At 40.1% G+C, this 19,889-nt stretch overlaps 1 protein-coding gene across 2 annotated transcripts in view; it reads left to right on the top strand.

Annotated features, from left to right (window-relative positions):
- LOC120536964 (voltage-dependent T-type calcium channel subunit alpha-1I-like) overlaps positions 1-19,889 on the top strand; it is an 808,892-nt gene that overhangs the window by 567,965 nt on the left and 221,038 nt on the right. For both annotated transcript variants that reach the window (XM_039765546.1, XM_039765545.1), the window contains exon 8: positions 17,865-17,957. In XM_039765546.1, coding sequence (XP_039621480.1) covers positions 17,865-17,957 — 93 coding nt within the window. The remainder of the gene's footprint in view (positions 1-17,864; positions 17,958-19,889) is intronic.

The following is a 19,889-nucleotide window of genomic DNA, read 5'->3' as shown; positions in this document are numbered from 1 at the left end:
TTGTTGTTTCTGTTTTTCAAATTAAAAATTGAACACAAGCAAAGAAAAACAGTGTTTGTTTTGACAGATCTCATTTTTGTTTCTCAAAACTTCCTTTTCTCCCCCTTTCTCTTGAAATGTGCAGTCCTTTTTTTAATTTATGCAACCTGGAACTAACAGGAAACCCTCAACTCCACACTGTGATTAGTGACGTCTTTTCAGATGCAGAGGATAAACTCTTCTTCAGGTATGTTGGACGGGTGTCTCCTCCAGCTGTTACTTCTGGGTCTGGCTCCTTCCTGTCTCCAGGTCGGGATGCCCATCTGCCTGCTCGGAGCCTCCCGTCTGGGTAAGGAACCATCCCCTTCTCTGGTCGGGATGCCCGTCCAACTCATGTAGCATTTACAATATATACATATACAGTACAGGGAGAATCACTCGAAAGAGGCCCAGAAAATTCTGTAATAACTCTTGCTAGGACGAAGCAGTCTGAACAAAAACAAGGTGCAATGTGCTCCTCAGTATATGGAGCTTCAAACAAGCCGTGATACCCCTGTGTCAGAGCGATGAGGTAGGCGCCGGACAGTGTGTGATGTTTAACCTCCGTTTGCAACTTCACTCGACTCGATGTCACTCGACTTCTCATCAGGGTGGTGGTGTACAGTATTGAGCAGCGCATCTTCATGGTGCAAACCTATTGGGTCACCAATTCGTTTAAACAATCTCGGAATCAACTGGATGATCATGAGTTAACGAAAGGTTACTTCCAGCAAGATGGAGCAACGTGTCCCACATCAGCAAGGAGTATGGCAGAAATTGAGTCCTTCTTCGGCAACAGGGTAATTTCAAAGGGGCTTTGGTCACCACGGTTGCCGGATCTAACACCACCAGATTTCTTCCTTTGGGGTCTGCTATCGGAATAAGCCTCACACTGTGGAAGATTTGAAAAAAAAACCATCCAGAATGACATTGCTGCTATTCCCCAATACATTCGGGAACATGGAGCGCCACATCGAAATGTGTCTGGCAGGAAACGGAAACCACTTCCAAAGTGTAGAGCGTATTTTTTTGGTTCAGATTGCTTCATCCTAATGGGAGTTACAACAGAATATTTATTATATAATATTATAACAGAATAACAGAATATTTGGGACCTCTTTCGGGTGAATCTCCCTGTACAAAAAAAAAAGGTCAGACAGACCTGGAAAGGGGAGACCTTCTAGGAAAGACTGCTGGAATAGATGTTGGCGAGGTCAGCAGGGGGCGCTTACCCTGTCATCTGAGTGTGGATCCCAATGCCCCAGTGCAGTGATGGGGACGCTGTGCTGTAAAAATTGTGTTGCTTTTCAGATGAAATGTTAAACAGAGGTCCTGTCAATCTGTGGTCATTAAAAACCCCTGGGCATTTTTGGAAAAGAGTAGGGTGTATCCCGATGTCCTGCTTAAAATGTCCATCATGACTTCATCAATTCTGGCCCCCTCATCCTACCCTTCTCTAATTGGCTATCTCTCTCTACTTCACCACCCAATAGCTAATGTGCGGTGAGTGTACTGGTTTAAAATGGCTGCCATCACATCATCCAGGTGGGTACCCCACATTGGTGGTGGTTGAAGTGGTTCCCCTCTGTCTTAGTAAAGCGCTTTGAGTATCAAGAAAAGTGCTATATAAATGGCAGTGTGGTGTAGTGGCTTTGAACTTCAAACCCTGAGGTTGTGGGTTCAAATCCTGCTACTGACACTGGGTGGCCGTGTGTTCAAGTCACTTGACCCGCCTGTACCACAAGAAATGTAACTGATTGTACCATAAATATTGTAAGTCACCTTGGATAAAGGTGTCAGCCAAATAAATAAATATAAATAATTATTATTTTATTATTATTAACACTTATAAACATTGAACAAATACAGTTGGAATTATTTGTAGCCCTGCTACACAATTAAACTGTCCATAATACTTGATGCATAGTTTCAGATTAAGCTCGTGAATTAAATCTGTTGACCCACACTGGCCGAGTTGTAAAGAATATCCAGTTCTCAGCACAATTTAGCAGGAGTTTACTGAAGTGTACAAATCCAAGGATTTTGCATCACTATGCCTGCTCCAAAAGTAATATATATCATTCTCGGCATTTTTCAAGTTTTACACTGATTCTTGTAAAGGGTGCTGACTGAAGGCATGTTATATTCATTATTAATTAGTGATCAAGAGTTGAAGAAATGGTGCTCAGGTCATTTCTTCTCTCTCACTCAATCCCTTCTTGTAAACCCATCCATCCAACCCCCTTATTGTGATTTTACCGAGTTTCATTTCAGTAAAGTGACATCTCCACAGCGAAGCTGCAGCTTATGGTGGCCATGACTGACTGCTACAGTAGACACGCACTAAATACAATGGGACCCAGAAAACGTCACAAGGCCTCGGCTAGAAAAGATAAATGACATTTCAGGAGAACATCCAGTACTTATTACAAAATGTGTTATTCTACCATGAGACACTCCTAGGCAACAATAGAAAATACTTGTTTACAAAGTGGCACACAGCATTCCTTAAACCACCAGACAATCATTTTTCAGCTGCTGGATTCTCTGAAAATAGATTGGCGAATACCTTCATGCAGTTTATACTGCTGACGGAATTCTTGACCGTAGCTGCATTTTTTTAGAAGAAGAATAACTGCTTATCAACACCGACACAGCAGGAGGCCGCTGTTAGGCTTACATTTTCTGCTGAGTGAGTCGACGATATTACCTCCCTGGAATCAGCAGATGTCATCAAAAATCCCTGAAACCCTTCATTTTGGTGTTACTTTCTCTGGTTTCCAACTTTCTGACATCGTCTAGAATTCTGCACCCCAACCACCTGGTCTTTCAATTAGTAATTTTTTCTTCCAAGTTTTAAGGATATCCCCTGTAAACAGTTTAGTAGACATTGCTGGATGATCAGATCAACCTTAAACAGAAGGAGGAGTGTAGAACCATGAGGTTTTGTATGTGCACCCCGTAGTCCAGGCACATAACAAAGGCGAAGGCATTGGCCATAAATCTGCACTTTAAATGGGAGGAGAATTAAAAATGGTTGTAATTCTTCTTTGTGCCTTTGAACTTGAAAGCATGAGTACTGAGTCTGCTATGAAATGAAGAGTCAAATGTTCTCTGAGCATCTGGCATGGGGTCCTTTATCAAGACATTATTTAGGCTTGGGGCTTCACAGGCCAGTGTTTCTACTGTTACTCCTCGTTGTATGGCATGTAAGGGGTCCGTGGCAAAACACAGCAGGTGCTAAGACTTGCAAGTGTAGGTATGTCTAGGACTGATGTTTGGCCACAGAGTGATAATGGAAGAATGGATTAAATAATTAGGGACATGCGAATGAGTGATTTGTGCACCCCAGTCCTCATTAGCAGTTCTGTGGGCCAATGAGCCCAAGACCTCCACTCACAGGGATACAAAAACAAAGAAAACTGACTAGCTGGAACGGGAGTAATTGAAAGAAAAGAGATGATAAAACTGAGGAATAAAAGGACAGAGCAGAATCAGGATGGAGCCAGAGCCGAGGATAGGAGTCGAGATGCTTGGGAGGCCCCATGGTGATGCGAGAACGATGGAGCTCCATGAGTGGATCCACTCCTATTGAGTTGAGATGTAGAAGTGATCAGGACTCTTGCTCGCAGTCGGCGAAGGATGTCATCAGGAAGGTCAAAGTGGGGAAACCAGCCAAGGTGGGTGAGACAAGAGTGAGACAGAAGGTTGACTCCATGTGCAAACATCTCAACCCTGCTGTGAGATCCTTAGATGGTGAACAAGAGAAGAGAAAGAAGGTGAGAGAGCATACTTGGAAAGAGGTGAGGGAGGAGACCCCCTGATTGTGTTTTCATTCCTGGTTTTTAAACAAACTGTTTATGAGAATCTATTGGTATTATTGGCATGGATTATTTATGAATCCATAAGAATTACACTTTGGACACTTTGTTATAAACACACAATGCACATCTTGTTGTTTGTGTCCTTAGTGCACTAGTCCATCCTCAGTTTCATGACTATCGATGTCCTGGAACACAGAATGCATGGATCAATACTCGACAACTGTCTTTGCTTGAAAAATGGATGTATTTGGTTTGTTTTTAAGCTTTTTCTCCATGTCCCATACCCACCATTATAAAGCGACAGAGCCAGCAAGATATTTTTTTTTTCAATTTTTAGATACCGCCTAACCTTAGAACACACTTTTGAATTGCAAATGCATATGCACCATGTTTGTGAAAAAAAAAAATATGTGGACTTGAAAATGAAATTCTCAGTATTCTATAATATTATACAACGTCGATGAAGACTGATTTTATTTGAATTGGCTGATTTTTGACTGTTCCATGGTCTTTTACATTTTTCAATCATTGATTCCAGGATTTTGAAGATCAAGGGATTTCTTTAATTACATAAATGTCGAAAATGCATTTACTAGTATTAGTTAATATGTGCCATTTAGGGAAAATGTCAAGTTTACATTAAAATTACTTCTAATAAAGGGTCCTGACTAAATGAAAAACAATAAAATTGGGTCCTAAAGCCAAAAGAGACCCACTGTGCACTAGTGAACATGTACTGTATGTGATACGATATATGCTCAGAAAATTGTTTACCGGGTCTATACCATTCCGTGTGCAAGCTAGCAATCCAAATGTTATACCCGAATTTAGGTTGAGTGTCAGGAATGCTCCATAGCTTATAGGGGATACCTTCCATTAGTTACGTAAGACTAACGTGCCATTATAATTATAGCAAGGAAGCACTTTTATATGTGAATTAAACATTAGCATTAACTTCCTAGGATTGACTCTTACACCTCCTGATAGTACATCTGAAGCTGATCCAGCTGTTAAATTTATAGAGCCACAATTATTTGTGCCTGAAAGACTCGATGCAAATCCCATTTTAATGAGAGTTTCAGAAATTCTGGTCACATCCACAACATTCTTCTGCAACAACATCCATATTTGTCACTTTATCAGCTTTGAAACTTGAAGATCCAAATATCCCTGTGCTGGAAAGATGTAAGGAACATATTACAGCTGCTTATGAGATTATGCTTGACCCTGCTATAAGCATAATTGAGTCTAAAATCTGTTCACCAACACTACTGTGTGTGATTGGAATTTTAGAGAGTCTTGCACATTTTCCTGTTTTCTACAGTTTGGAAAGCCTGTACACTCTCCTTAGGCTGGAAATATTTCAGTAATAAGTGGACATTGAGTGTGAGCGTGTCACTAAATGGAGTACACAATTGGAAATCTTAATAAAGATGATAGATTATATTGTGCACGTCAAGAAGGCCAAAGAAGAGTGACAAGACTGGATTAAGGACGGCAGGGTATGAACTATGGGAATATTTGATTGAGCTGAGTCTTCTCCACATAAGCAAATAGAAATGACTCACATGGTTGAGGTAACCTTTGTCCATTTGTTAAATATTTCTTTGCACAGAGAGAATTACAGATACATGGAACAAATTCCAAGTTGTGAGTTTGATAGTTGCACCCTGAGATCTTAAAAATATTTCAGTAATTTTAGGTGAACAGGAAGTGCTTGATCTTGACCGAGATACATTTTGGAAAATGTGAGTCAAGAGAAATGTTTGCAATGTTAAATAAGTTGAGTTGAACGTGGACTGGCTCTACCGTTATAGATGAATTAAGCAGTCATCTAGGGTGGCAAAGTTTTGTAGAAGGAGATATTTTGACAACAACAACATTTATTTATATAGCACATTTTCATACAAACAGTAGCTCAAAGTGCTTTACATAATAAAGAATAGAAAAATAAAAGACACAATAAGAAAAACTAAATAAATCAACAATAATTAACATCGAATAAGAGTAAGGTCCAATGGCCAAGGGGGACAGAAAAAACAAAAAAAAGCTTCAGACGACTGGAGAAAAAAATAAAATCTGTAGGGATTCCAGACCATGAGACCGCCCAGTCCCCTCTGGGCATTCTACCTAACATAAATGAAACAGTCCTCTTTGGATTTAGGGTTCTCACGGAAGGGATTGATGATGATGGTCACGTAGACTTCTGCCTTTTAATCCATCCATCATTGTTGGAGCATCATGAAGCTTTGAGTAGGTGGAGGTGGCGCAGGCCACCACCACAAAGAAACCGGAAAAAGAAACAGAAAAGAGAGTAGGGGTCAGTACGGATTTTAGAGCCACCATGAGTAATTATTATGAGGAAATTGAACATACAGAGTATCAGGATTAAGTTAAAGTGAAGTTATAAAAAGGCCATGTTAAAGTAATGTGTTTTCAGCAGTGTTTTAAACTGCTCTACTGTATCAGCCTGGCGAATTCCTATTGGCAGGCTATTCCAGATTTTAGGTGCATAACAGCAGAAGGCCGCCTCACCACTTCTTTTAAGTTTTGTTCTTGGAATTCTAAGGAGACACTCATTTGAGGATCTGAGGTTACGATTTGGAATATAAGGTGTCAGACATTCCGATATATAAGATGGGCGAGATTATTTAAGGCTTTATAAACCATAAGCAGAATTTTAAAGTCAATTCTGAATGACACAGGTAACCAGTGTAGTGACATCAAAACTGGAGAAATGTGTTCGGATTTTCTTTTCCTAGTTAGGATTCTAGCAGCTGCATTCTGCACTCGTTGCAAACGATTTATGTCTTTTTTGGGTAGTCCTGAGAGGAGTGCGTTACAGTAATCTAGTCGACTGAAAACAAATGCGTGAACTAATTTCTCAGCATCTTTCAGTGATATAAGAGGTCTAACTTTACTTATTATTCTTAAGTGAAAAAATGCTGTCCTAGTGGTCTGATTAATATGTGATTTAAAATTCAGATTACAGTCAACAATTACCCATAAACTTTTTACCTCCGTCTTGACTTTTAATCCTAATGTATCCAGTTTATTTCTAATAGCCTCATTGTATCCATTATTGCTAATCACTAAGATTTCAGTTTTCTCTTTATTTAACTTGAGAAAGTTACTATTCATCCATTCTGAGATACAAGTCAGACATTGTGTTAGTGAATCAAGAGAGTCGGGTCATCAGGTGCTATTGATAAGTACAGCTGTGTGTCATCAGCATAGCTGTGGTAGCTCACGTTGTGCCCTGAGATAATCTGACCTAACGGAAGCATATAGATTGAGAATAACAGCGGACCCAGGATAGAGCCTTGTGGAACACCATATTGGATATCATGTGTCTTCGAGTTGTAATTACCACAACTAACAAAATATTTTCTCCCTGTCAGGTAGGATTCAAACCAATTTAAGACACTGCCAGAGAGGCCCACCCATTGACTAAGGTGATTTCTAAGAATATTATGATCAATGGTGTCAAATGCAGCACTCAGATCTAAGAGGATGAGAACAGATAAATGGCCTCTGTCTGCATTCACTCGCAAATCATTTACTACTTTAACGAGTGCAGTTTCTGTGCTGTGATTTGTTCTAAAACCCGACTGAAATTTATCAAGAATAGCATGTTTATTGAGGTGGTCATTTAACTGCATAATGGCTGCCTTCTCCAGAACTTTACTTAAGAAAGGCAGGTTAGAGATGGGTCTAAAATTTTCAAGAGCTGAGGGGTCAAGATTATGTTTCTTAAGAAGGGGTTTAACTACAGCAGTCTTAAGACAGTCTGGGAAGACCCCCATATCTAATGACGAATTTACTATGTACAGAACATTATCAATTAGCACGCCTGATACTTCTTTGAAAAAACGTAATGGACACCCAGCCATGAACAATCGTCAATCTAACATTCATGTTTTCATGTGTGAAAATAACCAAAGAGGACGCTCCTTATCCCGTCTTCGATCTGCAATAATCTGCAATAATAATGAGGTTTGTGTGTGACATTTTTTGCTTTTGCCTAGGACATCTAAGAAGCTGCATCTGGTATTAGTTATGTCGTGTTTTGTACCGAGTGAAGAAGAATATATTTTGTTTATATTTAACTTTTTTTTTTGTTGTATGTAAAAAAATTTCATTAAAAGGTTTTGCTCTAAATGTTGGCTCAGAGTGTTTATGCCAGCAATACAGGTGTAGATGATTTTGTATATTCCAATTTTGTTCAGATGTTATTCAGTTTTAGGTACATTTACTTATGATGTAAGCAGCACCTATTGCGGTAGCCAGGTCTGTATGTCTGTCCGAATGAAAGAACTCAGCTCCCTGTGGACAAATTTTGTTGAATTGTGGCACACGTATTCTCCTAAGGAAATTTGTCAAGACAGTGCAATTTTCATTGGGATATCTGAAACAAATTGTACAGTACAAACTTCTGAAATTTTAACATATCATAGCACTGACGAATTTGTGAACTCGTCTGTCATAATACAGAGGAACATTCTATGTGAATTCAACTTCGAATTAGTTTAATGGTTCACTTTAACTTTGCAAGCACTTATCCTCAACTTTTTTTTTTTAGCATTTTATTGAATTTTTCGGAAGCAAGTAACATTCCATACAAGCAAGTCAGACTTGAGAAAACTAGTTCAAATCAAATCCCACCCATGAGAAAGAGCTAGGGAAACAGATAAATTAGAAAAGCCTCTTACCTCAACTTTTGTGTTGTATATTTTCCTCTTTTACTCACCTGACAGCCACTCGTATCCCCAGTACAAGTTAGTCAGAACACTGGTAGAGGAGTGCATGTTAGCTGCTCATAGAGAAACTCACACAAACAAAAAGTCAACAATATGAAAATAAACGTAAAAGAAAAGAAATGAAATTGTGTAAGATTTGCTCTATAAGAATACACTGATCAGCCATAACATTAAAACCATTAACAGGTGAAGTGAATAATATTGATTGTCTTGTGACATGGCACTTGAACAGTCCATTCTTGAAGGTGATTTTTTGGAAGAAAGAAAATTGGCCAAATCTAAGGATGTGAGCGACTTTGACGAGGGCGATATTGTGATGGCTTCACGACTGGGTCAGAGAATCTCTAAAATGTCAGTTTTTGTGGGATAATCCTAGTATGCAGTGTTTAGTACCTACCAAAAGTGGTCCATGGAAGGACAACTAATGAACCGGCAATAGAGTCATGGGTGTGCAAGGCTCATTATTGTGAGTGGGGAGATAAGGTTCGCCATTTGGTTTGATCACACAGAATAGTTAGCACAAATTGGTGAAAAAGATAATGCTGGCCATGACAAAAAGGAGCGAGAACCCACAGTGCATTGAAGCTTGCTGCGTCACTGACAACCAGTCAGAGTGTCCATGCTGACCTCTGTCCAATGGCGAAAGTACCTACAAATGGGAACCTGAGCGCCAGAAATGGACCATGAAGCAATGGAAGATGGTGGCCTGGTGTGATGAATCACGTTTTCTTTTAGATCATGTGACTGACCGGGTGCATGTGTGTCATTTACCTGGGGAAGAGATAGCAGCAGGATGAACTGAGGGAAGAAGAGAAGATGACAGAGGCAGTGTGATGCAATGTTCTGCTTGGAAACGCTGGCATTCGTGTTGTTGTTACTTTGACACGTACCACCCACCTAAGGATTGTTACAGACCACATACACCCTGCATGGTGACGGTATTCCCACCAGAACTCAAACTGATAGTGTGAATACCAAAACAAAGATGCCATCATGGCATAATAATAAACTGACAATTGCAAGCGTGTTGCATAGCATATTAACTCAATGAAGATAAAATAATAAAGTCCACAATTCAACGAATATGTAAATAAAATCAGCCCTGAGAAAAATGTATTGAATGAAGCACATTTTTAAGTGGACGGCAGACAAACATCAGTTTCATGATAACTGCCTATTAAGAAAACCTCTATAAATAGCTTTTTATTGAAGACATGAGATGGATTAAGACACTTATTTGCTTTTTCTTTAATCATAAAGTCTGTTGGGAATTTAAGAGCTACGAACCTAAGACTTTGCATTAGATTAGAGACACTTTCGTTCTTGTAAAAATAGAAAATAATGAATTTTTATTATCACAGATCTCATCACAAAGTGCTTAACAAAACAATTAAGAAGACCATTCAGCATTACAAAATAAAATAGAAAATCACACATGACAGAACAGTTACAAGAATGCAAACTTTGACGAGACCCAATTAGAAAACATTAGCTGATAGCTCATGGGAAAACATTAATTAGCGGTTTGAGATGTAACCAGTCATTCACTTCACATCCTACAGACAATACTTTTTTCACAGGTAAATCTATGGCCTATAGTCCCTTTGAATCCTTGAAATTGAATTCCTTTTATGGACTTATTTGACTTTGGGTTTAACTTTATAGTTGTTGTTATTAACATAATTTGACAGTTATCCATCAATTTGCTTCTTATTTGATTGTGTTCAAATTTTTTTAATTCATGAAGAAAGAAAAGGTTTTTTTAATTGATATGCATGTTACAGCACAGAAAGTATTTAATATTAGGAAACACATGGACCTCCAATCCCAGTGTTCGATCTAGGCTGAGCACATGGTCGATTGCTCATAAATTTAAGGAGCATCGCTCACAGATTTTACATGGTTGCTCACCAAATTAAATTATGAATTAAATAAAAATTAAACTAAATTCTTTACTGACCCAATTTAAATCATTTATGAAATTTAAGAAATGGTACTTGCTGTTTCTTTGTCACTTCCACTGTTTTTTCTGTGGCAATGTGACGGTGTGGATTGGCTTCATGCTCCCACTCCTGTTTGGGAGCCTCTTGATCCCACCACCTTTGGCACCGTAACAGAGATAAGCCAGGCAGAGAAATACACACATATGCTGCAAAAGTGAATATTGCTTTATTACAAACAATCCAAAACAAATCAAAGTGTCCAAATTAAAGTGCAGTGCTCCATCTGTTATAAATAAATAATCCAATACAACAATATGTTTCTGAAGGGTAAAAGCGATCCAATAAATATTCCATCAAAAGCAAGGTTAAAAACACAGGCAGGTATCATCTCTTTAAAATGCAGTCCCCGGTACATCCCCTTAAAATGGATGCCTCCTCAGCTTACCCCGAAAGAGGACCTCACAGCCAAAGAGACGCCTAACTGACGTTTCATCCAACGTTCTGCACCATGTTCGGGTCCCTGCAGCTCATGGCTTCCAGCAGGGCACCACGCTGAACCACATTGCTCTTATACTCGGGTCCCTGCAACCATCTGTGAGCGAGGCAGGGCACCATGCTGAGCTTCTGATTCCCACTGCCAGGTACTCTTCCATGTGAACCATGGCTCTCCTGCAGGACACCATCTCAAGCCTTCCAGTACCTCTGCAGCACTTCCTGCCTCTCTCTTGACTTGCACGGCGAGTTGGTACTTTGAGCACGGCATCACTCCAGCTCCCTGAGCCGCTAGGATGTGGTGACTGTCAGCAGCCACTGAGCATCAGCCTAATGCACCCCAAGGGTCTCTCTTCCTGGCTGCCTGTTTTCTGTCTCACTTGCTCACACCAGCTCCCTCTCTTTTTGGCCTGCTTGTCTCCTTTCTTTAATTTCTTTTTTCTTCTCTCTACCTATCTTTCATCTGACCCACTTTGTCCTATGCAGACTCCTCTTATCTCTCCTGTCCAATTGGGTCCAAGTGTGAAAAGTCACTTCCTCTGAGGCACAACTGAGGTGTCTGTGATCCACCAGCCTCCACACGTGTATGCGGCTCGATCAGACAGCACCTCAATTAACTGTGGAGCAAAATGCACACCCACGCCCAATTGGAACCTGAACTTTTTGGGGTGCGATTATTTATTTAAAATTTGCCCAATGCCATCGACCACCTATGACAGTCTCTTTAATCAAGTGCAAAGCTGAGGAGAGTTCAAGTACAGGTTGACCACCATTAGTCTGGCCACCAGTAAATCAGTTCCAACACTAATTTGGATTTAATTCCATAGGTTGGCACATTGCTGTTACTGTTTTGGTAGCACTGGTGCAGTATCGGCTGTTGGCACACACTTGTAAACACTGGCAACCCATCCCTACTGGTTTTTCTGCAATTATTACAATAACCTGCTCACATTTAGCCCCAGCAGTGGTTCCAATGCATTTAAAGAAAGTGATTCTTGTGTTGTAAAGTTCAAACATCATATACTGTATTGTCCATAACAAATAACATTGAACTTCCAAATAAATTTACTGCGGTGTGTTCTCATGGTGCAAAATGTGCCCCTTCTCTGGATTTTTTTCCCCCCACTCAAATGGTTTCCTGCAGATGCCTCAGCAGTTTAATGTTTCGTATAATAGGAAAACACTTTACTAACAAGTCCGTCAGTCGTGATGTTTGATATGACCTGACATACTTTTTTTGGCTTGCTGAAGTTGCGTGCACCATTCTTATAAAAGTCTTTCACAGTGAACGCTTGTTGCGCACCACTCCACTGCTCCATTATAACTAATGGCGCAGGGTTCTAAACGAGGTTGCATTGGTCCCAAGGGTCGCCAACCAAGTTCCAAACTTTCCCGTTTCCCTATACCACCTTGTACCTGTTGAAGATAGGTTACAGAGTTTAAAAATATAGCCCTCCGTGTACCTCTCTTTACTGACGCTCGCTCTGTCCAGTGCATTCTAATAAAATGGCTTCTCTCTTTGAAAGTGACTCTCTGAGTGTGTGCCTTTACTCCTCCTCGTTTGTCTAATACTCCCTTTTTCTCACTTTGCTTACCAGCCCTTGGGCCCCGAGATTTTTTATTTCATAGGAATTGTTACGTATGCATCAACGCAACCTATAACTGTCTCTATTAAATAAAACAACTTTTTCAAATGTTTGGCTCTGAGATTTGTTAATTGTCTTTGCAAAAGCTATTCTAACGGGAAACTGTTAACATTTTAATACGAATGGCATATCAAGATCTCCTTTGTTGTTTAATGTTATTCGTGGAAGATTTACTTAATTAACTTTCTTGGATACATCCTTCTTTCTACAGTAATTCATGTGTTGGAAGACCAGACATTGTTAACAGTTGTAGATATTCCTCGGGATATTGTAAGTTGTTGTTTTCATCTTCTGCACGATCACCACCAACTGTTTCAGCATAATCTATTGATACAAATTTAACCAATTTGCTGTGTAACTAATCAACATTTTTGGATGCATTTAACTAATTTGCTGCGTAATCGATTGACAAATTCATTTGACTTCCTCATTTCTCAATTTTAGGATTGCCCGTGTACTCATTTTTTCTGATAACCCTTCATGATGAAATTCTTCAATAAGATTTGGACATAATGTCTTCTTTAATTGGGATCTTAAAGTGAGAAAAACGTTAAAATGTATAAGAGCTGAGAGAGCAGGAAGTGTGTCTGACAAAAGCATTCACACAAATGAGAGGGGAGAGGACTGTGGTCTAGTTTAAAATGTTTGCGAGGAGGGCGTGACTTGAAAAAAATCTCAAGGCCAAAGTCTTGTCTCGTGGGACTTGAAAAAAAATCTCTTTTCCAAAAAGTCTCATCACATCGAAGGATTTTTTTATATAATCGAGAGATTAGTAGAATGTTAGAAGAACATGGTTGACTCTAAATTTCCCCTTATGATTAATAACATTTATCTAATCTAATCTAAGGTGACGATGCTAAAACTGAAGAAATTCACTCAGATTTCCTTTTTTCGCGATTAATAACATTTACCTAATCTAATCTAAGGTAACGATGCTAAAACTGAAGAAATTCGCTCAGATTTCCTTCTGGCTAAGATTCTTGTTTCTACATCCTGGACTAACTATAACTGATTGCTGTATTTCTTAGGTAATGTGTCATTGGCAGGTGGTGTGGTGTAGCGGTTAAGGCTGTGGACCTCAAACCATGAGGTTGTAGGTTCAGACCCCGTTACTGACACTGTGTGACCCTGACTGTCACTTCACCTGCCTGAGTTACAATTGAAAAACCAAAAATTGTATCTGGTAAGTTGCCTTGGATACAGGTATCAGCCAAATAACAATTGTCTTTATTTTTAAACTATATTTGAAACGTATTAAAAATCTGTAGTGTACCTTACAACACATCAGTAAATTGGGAGGAAAAATAATAAGCCATTGATTGAAATATGCAGGCCTTTACTTTTCCACTGAAAGAATGAAGTGCTAAAAATGTACTTTGCCTTTAGCAAATGTACTAAAATTCTAGAATAATACTAAAATAAATTCATCACGTGATTGTGAAAACAAAGAATTGCCTCATGATTAAATGCCTCATTCAGTGAGGACAATTCATATAGTGCCTTATGGCAGCACTACAGCAAGGATCGCAGTGCCTTCTGCAGGATTTCAATGTTGTGTCATGCATATGAATCACGGTCAGCTGCCACCTTATTAATATTCAAGCTCCGGAGAAGGAGAATGAGGCAAAATTGTACTTTGGGATTCAATAAAACATGCATTCAGTCTTCATAAATGTACTTTGAAGGATGAAACAGAGATTCAGGTCTTTTTAATCATCATTTTAACACAATGGCTCGCTGTCACACATTTGGCCCCCCACTCCCTTTCAGAACTCACAGTACTCAAGTGGCTGAAATTGTCTTTTTCTTTCCTTTCGCAGAGCTCATCTCTAATAGTCCCATGCAGAAAGCAGAAATTAGGCAGCAGTCTGTTTTGAGAGTGTGTATGGAACAACGCTACGATCCATTTGTGTGCGTATTTTAAGACCAGATCTTCTCCAAATACACAGTTTTATTTTTAAATGGAAAATAAGAAATTAATATAATCCATCAAATGCAGTATAATTTAGTTTTATTTGATTATTTTCTCCCTTTTTGTTTCTTGTAATTGGTAAGTGTGGAGTTTTTATAATATCGCAGTAATATCCTCACCCTGGAAGGTGCACATGTTCTCATCTTTTTCTGCATGTGGGTGTTGAGGGCATATGGCTGAGCTTGTATTGAGAAAGAAAGAGGTTTTTAATCTTGTTAACTCTAACTAGCATGTTTTGTAAGAAAAAGGAAGTTTTTAATATTGTGCCGATGCCTAAATAGAAAGGATGACAGGGATTATGAATTATAGAACCTATAATAATATGCTAAATACTGTACATGCCCAACCTGACACAGACTGACAACGGAGGCACGTTAAAGTAAACCAAAAGAATTTATTTTACTTCTTCAGCTGGGGGCCCACATCTTCCTTGTATCCCTCAGCCACAACACAGTCCCACAAAACCAGAAGTCACGAGCACAAATAAACTGTTCAAGTCCTCCACTCCTCCTTGGTAGCTTTGTCTCCCTCCTCCTGACACTGGCTCCCGGAGTGGTGGCTGGTGGCTTCTTTTATAGCTCACCTGGAAGTGCTTCAGGTGCTTGACCATCTGCTTCTGATTGCACCTCTGGGTGTGGCTGAACTAAGGCCCAGATGGGCCCAGGAACCCCTACAGCACTTCCTGGTGGCCACCCCGGATCCCAACAGGGCTGTGGAGAACTCCATCTCCCATGGAGCCCTGTGGGTATCTAATTCACCACAGTCACCCGGGTGGCTGCCGCCAAGTGGTCCGGGGGAGGTACTGTGCAGTCCATGCTTGCTCCCCTGGAACACTTACAGAAGGGGCGTCCATCACAACCCGAAAGGCTGACCTTTAATAAAAACTCAATGACCAAAGTCAGGTTGATTTTTTATAATTTTCAAAGATGATATGGTGGCAGTTTATTATTATTACTTGTCATGTAACTGACACGTTCATCCAAGGCATCTTGCAACATATGAGATACGATTGGTTACGTTTCTTTTGTTTTTCCAGTTAGAGCTCAGGCAGGTGAAGTGACTTGCTCCTGGTCACACACTGGTGTCAGTAGTGGGATCTGAATCCACAACCTCAGGGTTGGAAGTCTACTACTGGAACCGCTACTACCACAGCTCTCATTTTCCCAGATAGCTTGAATGGAGCTTACACGTTGTATTTCCAGTTGTTGCTCAATGAGTAGATAAATGTTCTTTTGTGATGGACTTTATGGAGGAGGTGGGGTCCATCTTTCTGATATTTACGTCAATATTTTCCATAATCTACAGGTGGCTTTGGTCAGGTTGCTGGGAGTCACTCATAAGTGAAAGGTCTGTGGTCCCCACCTGCATTTCTCTTCACTTGCAGCATTCTCCCATACTTATTCGTTGAACGTAAAGTAAGGGGTGAGTCAGTTTTTCCAAGCTGCACAGTATTCACCCATAGTTAGACAGACGAGCTGTTGGGAAGCAGATGAGGGCCCACTGACTCAGATGACGAAGGAGATGTATGCTGCAATCTGCTGAAGAGGGCTGGAGTAGTTAATTTTATTGTTTAATTGGTAAATTATGAAGAGTTGCTCCTCTGTGTGGTTGTCCTCAGGACAGGAGGGCGGAGGCTGGTACCAGTTTAAGAGGGTTTCCCTTCTGTGGATCTGTAGAAGAAGAGGAGAAGTTAGTGCACTTTTTCAACCCACGAGCTGACACCTTACCCTCAGTTAAGCCTGTTGACTGCCTCTTATGCGCAAGTGTGTGACAATATATATAATCAATCATACAACACAATTCGTCTTCCTCCTTCAGCTGCTCTCGTTAAGGGGTCACCACAGTGGATCATCTTGTTCCGTATCTTCCTGCCCAGTACATCTTGCTCTGTCACACCCATCACCTGCCTGTCCTCTCTCACCACATCCATAAACCTTCTCTTAGGCCTTCCTCTTTTCCTCTTTCACATACTGTACATATATGCATTAACGTTCAAAATATTGGAATCACCCAGAAATGTCCATATCTTAGATATAAATTACTACTTCTATATATAAAAATACATTTAAATTGATTTAGAAATCTAGGCAAGACAATGTTAAAGTTGCAAATGGCTGTTGCTCCATGACATGACTGATTAATAATGTACAGTATTTTTTCGTTACATGTTACCATCTTTGATGAAGCATAGACAGGCTTCTCTCCTTTACAGGTCCTAGATGTGAGTTGATCTTCCTGGTCCCCGTGTCTCTTTCTTATGCTCCTTGGTCATTAGGCTGCCATGGACATTCGTTCTTTTCATTGGTGCGTTCTTTAAAGATGTTTCTGCTCCTCTTCTGAAAAGATGAAGACGTTCTGAAGAGCCTGGTGTCTCTCATACCTCCTCTTACACTGTAATATATGACTTATTTAATCTCGGACTTCATTGTCAAAATACTACTGGCCTGAACTTTATGGCCCTGTAAATCCCTTGCCTCAGTGACATTCAATAGGCAGCAGTTCATATTGCTTATTCCATGTGCCATTTCTGCCTTTAATAAAAGGTGTTTTATTACATACAATATATAATAAGTGTAGCTTAGATCAATTAAATATTCTCATTTTTTGGGAGGTAGGGGTCTCACTTTTTCTAACTAGCAAACAAAAGAACTAATGAGCCTTCATTTTGGTTCTCAATTAACCAGGAAGCTGGGCTGTTTTATTATTCTTGTTGTTTTATTCTGCTTTTTCATTGGTTTACTTTTTATTTCCTGGCTTTAAACACTAACAGAGTTTTTTCCCATTTGAAACCATCCGCTGTATTCTAGTAAATGTTTACGCTTGCTATTTGTATCCCTTGGATGTGAATAGACGCCGACCCTGTGCCCTTTATTCTGACCTGTAGCCTACAGAGTTTAATGGTTAGTAAGAGACGATGAAGACAAATGGCATGAAGGTCACTCTAGCGACATGTACAGTATATGAACTCCTGTGACCTCTTTATTAGCTCTGATGCCAGGTTGTGATTGTGAAGCACTAACACAGAAAACTGCCCTCTTGTGGAAGGGAGGAGAACTGCATCCTCAAAACAGACAAATCTGAAGACGTAGAGCATGAAGATTCAGAAGAAGACATAGGGGAAAGTTAGCAGAAATCGAAATGTCTTATATTTCAAAAGATATGCGAATGTTTTATTATTGGCTTAAGAGTGTGTCATTTTTATTTTACAGGTCATTACTTTGGAGGGCTGGGTTGAAATCATGTACTATGTCATGGACGCACACTCCTTCTACAACTTCATCTACTTCATCCTTCTCATCATTGTGAGTATTTAATGGTGGAATGAAATAATGTCTGTATTGTGATTGTGAAAATGCAGCTATCATAAGTATCATAGAGTTTAGCTGATATCAGAGCAGGGAAGATTTTTTTTTTAATTATTATTAATTTTATTATGACTTGTATTCATGGAGTGAAAACATTTATTAAAGTGGCAAGAAAATATGGGGCAAACTTTTTGTGCAAGTGTTTTTCTTTTTAACCAAAGGGTTTATTTAATGTTAAAACTTGATACCAGAAGTGTTTATTTTTATGAAGTACTTTTGAAAAAAATTTAAATAAACCCCCAGTCCCTGCCAATCTCCAACTTATGTCAAAACTCAGCTTACATAAACACACCCTACTCATTCCCTTGTCTTATCATGCTTTGAAGTCTAATGTACGTAGGATTTTCCTCCTAATTTATTTAATTAATTCAGTACTTAGTTAAATATATCATTGTTTAAATTTTGAAATCCTTACTGGATATAGTTAAGAATTTGTGCTGCCAACTATACAAGAATTTTCAAGAAACATTGCCTTCACTTGTCATTTCCTGGGTTTTACCCAGGTTAGCTGGATGTCCCCAAACCTTTATCTTCCATTCGTCAAGTTCCTGGGCATCCTTTTGGGGTAAGACTCACTCTTTTAGTGCCATCTCACACCACTCTTGCAGATAATTTGACTTTTATTGTAATTCGTTTTGCACGAAGGGTGGAAGGGTGGCGCAGTGATAGTAAGGAGACTGGGGTTTGTGTCCAGGGTTTGCATGTTCTCTCCTCCCACAGTCAAAAGACATACAGGTTAGGTGAGTGCGCATTTGCCATGTGATGGACTGGCACCCTGTCCATGGTTTGTTCCTGACTTGTGCCCTGTAGTAGCCGGGATTGACTCCAGCACCCACCATGACCCTGTTCACATCTAAGCGGGTTAGAAAATGACTGAATGTTTTATTGTAATTTGTTCTGTACGAAGGGTGGAATGGTGGTGCAGTGGTAATAAAGAGACCGGGGGTTTGTGTCCAGGGTCCTCCCTGGGTAGAGTTTGCATGTTCTCTCCTCCCACAGTCAAAAGACATACAGGTTAGGTGAATTGGTTAGGTGAGTGTGTGTTTGCCCTATGATGGACTGGCACCCTGTCCATGGTTTGTTCCTGACTTGTGCCCTGTAGTAGCCGGGATAGACTCCAGCACCCACCGTGACCCTATTCACATCTAAGCGGGTTAGAAAATGACTGAATGACTAAATGTTTTATTGTAATTTGTTCTGTACGAAGGGTGGAATGGTGGTGCAGTGGTAATAAAGAGACCGGGGGTTTGTGTCCAGGGTCCTCCCTGGGTAGAGTTTGCATGTTCTCGTCTCCTACAGTCTAAAGACATACAGATTAGGTGAATTGGTTAGGCGAGTGTGCGTTTGCCCTATGATGGACTGGCACCCTGTCCAGGATTTGTTCCTGACTTGTGCCCTGTGGTAGCCGGGATAGACTCCAGCACCCACCGTGATCCTGTTCTCGGCTACGTAGGTTAGAAAATGATTGATTGACTGAATGTTTTATTGTAATTCGTTTTGTACCAAGGGTGGAATGGTGGTGCAATGGTAGTAAGGAGACCGGGGGTTTGTGTCCAGGGTCCTCCCTGTGTGAAGTTTGCATGTTCTCGCCTCCCACAGTCTAAAGGCATACAGGTTAGGTGAATTGGTTAGGTGAGTGTGTGTTTGCCCTATGATGGACTGGCACCCTGTCCATGGTTTGTTCCTGACTTGTGCCCTGCAGTAAATCGGGATAGACTCCAGCACCCACCGTGAGCCTGTTCACATCTAAGCGGGTTAGAAAATGACTGAATGTTTTATTGTAATTTGTTCTGTACGAAGGGTGGAATGGTGGTGCAGTGGTAATAAAGAGACCGGGGGTTTGTGTCCAGGGTCCTCCCTGCGTAGAGT

Source organism: Polypterus senegalus, chromosome 10, assembly GCF_016835505.1.
Source record: "Polypterus senegalus isolate Bchr_013 chromosome 10, ASM1683550v1, whole genome shotgun sequence".
Classification (NCBI taxonomy): domain Eukaryota; kingdom Metazoa; phylum Chordata; class Cladistia; order Polypteriformes; family Polypteridae; genus Polypterus; species Polypterus senegalus.
The sequence above is the reverse complement of the archived record's forward strand: the minus strand, read 5'-3'. Positions and strand labels throughout refer to the sequence as shown.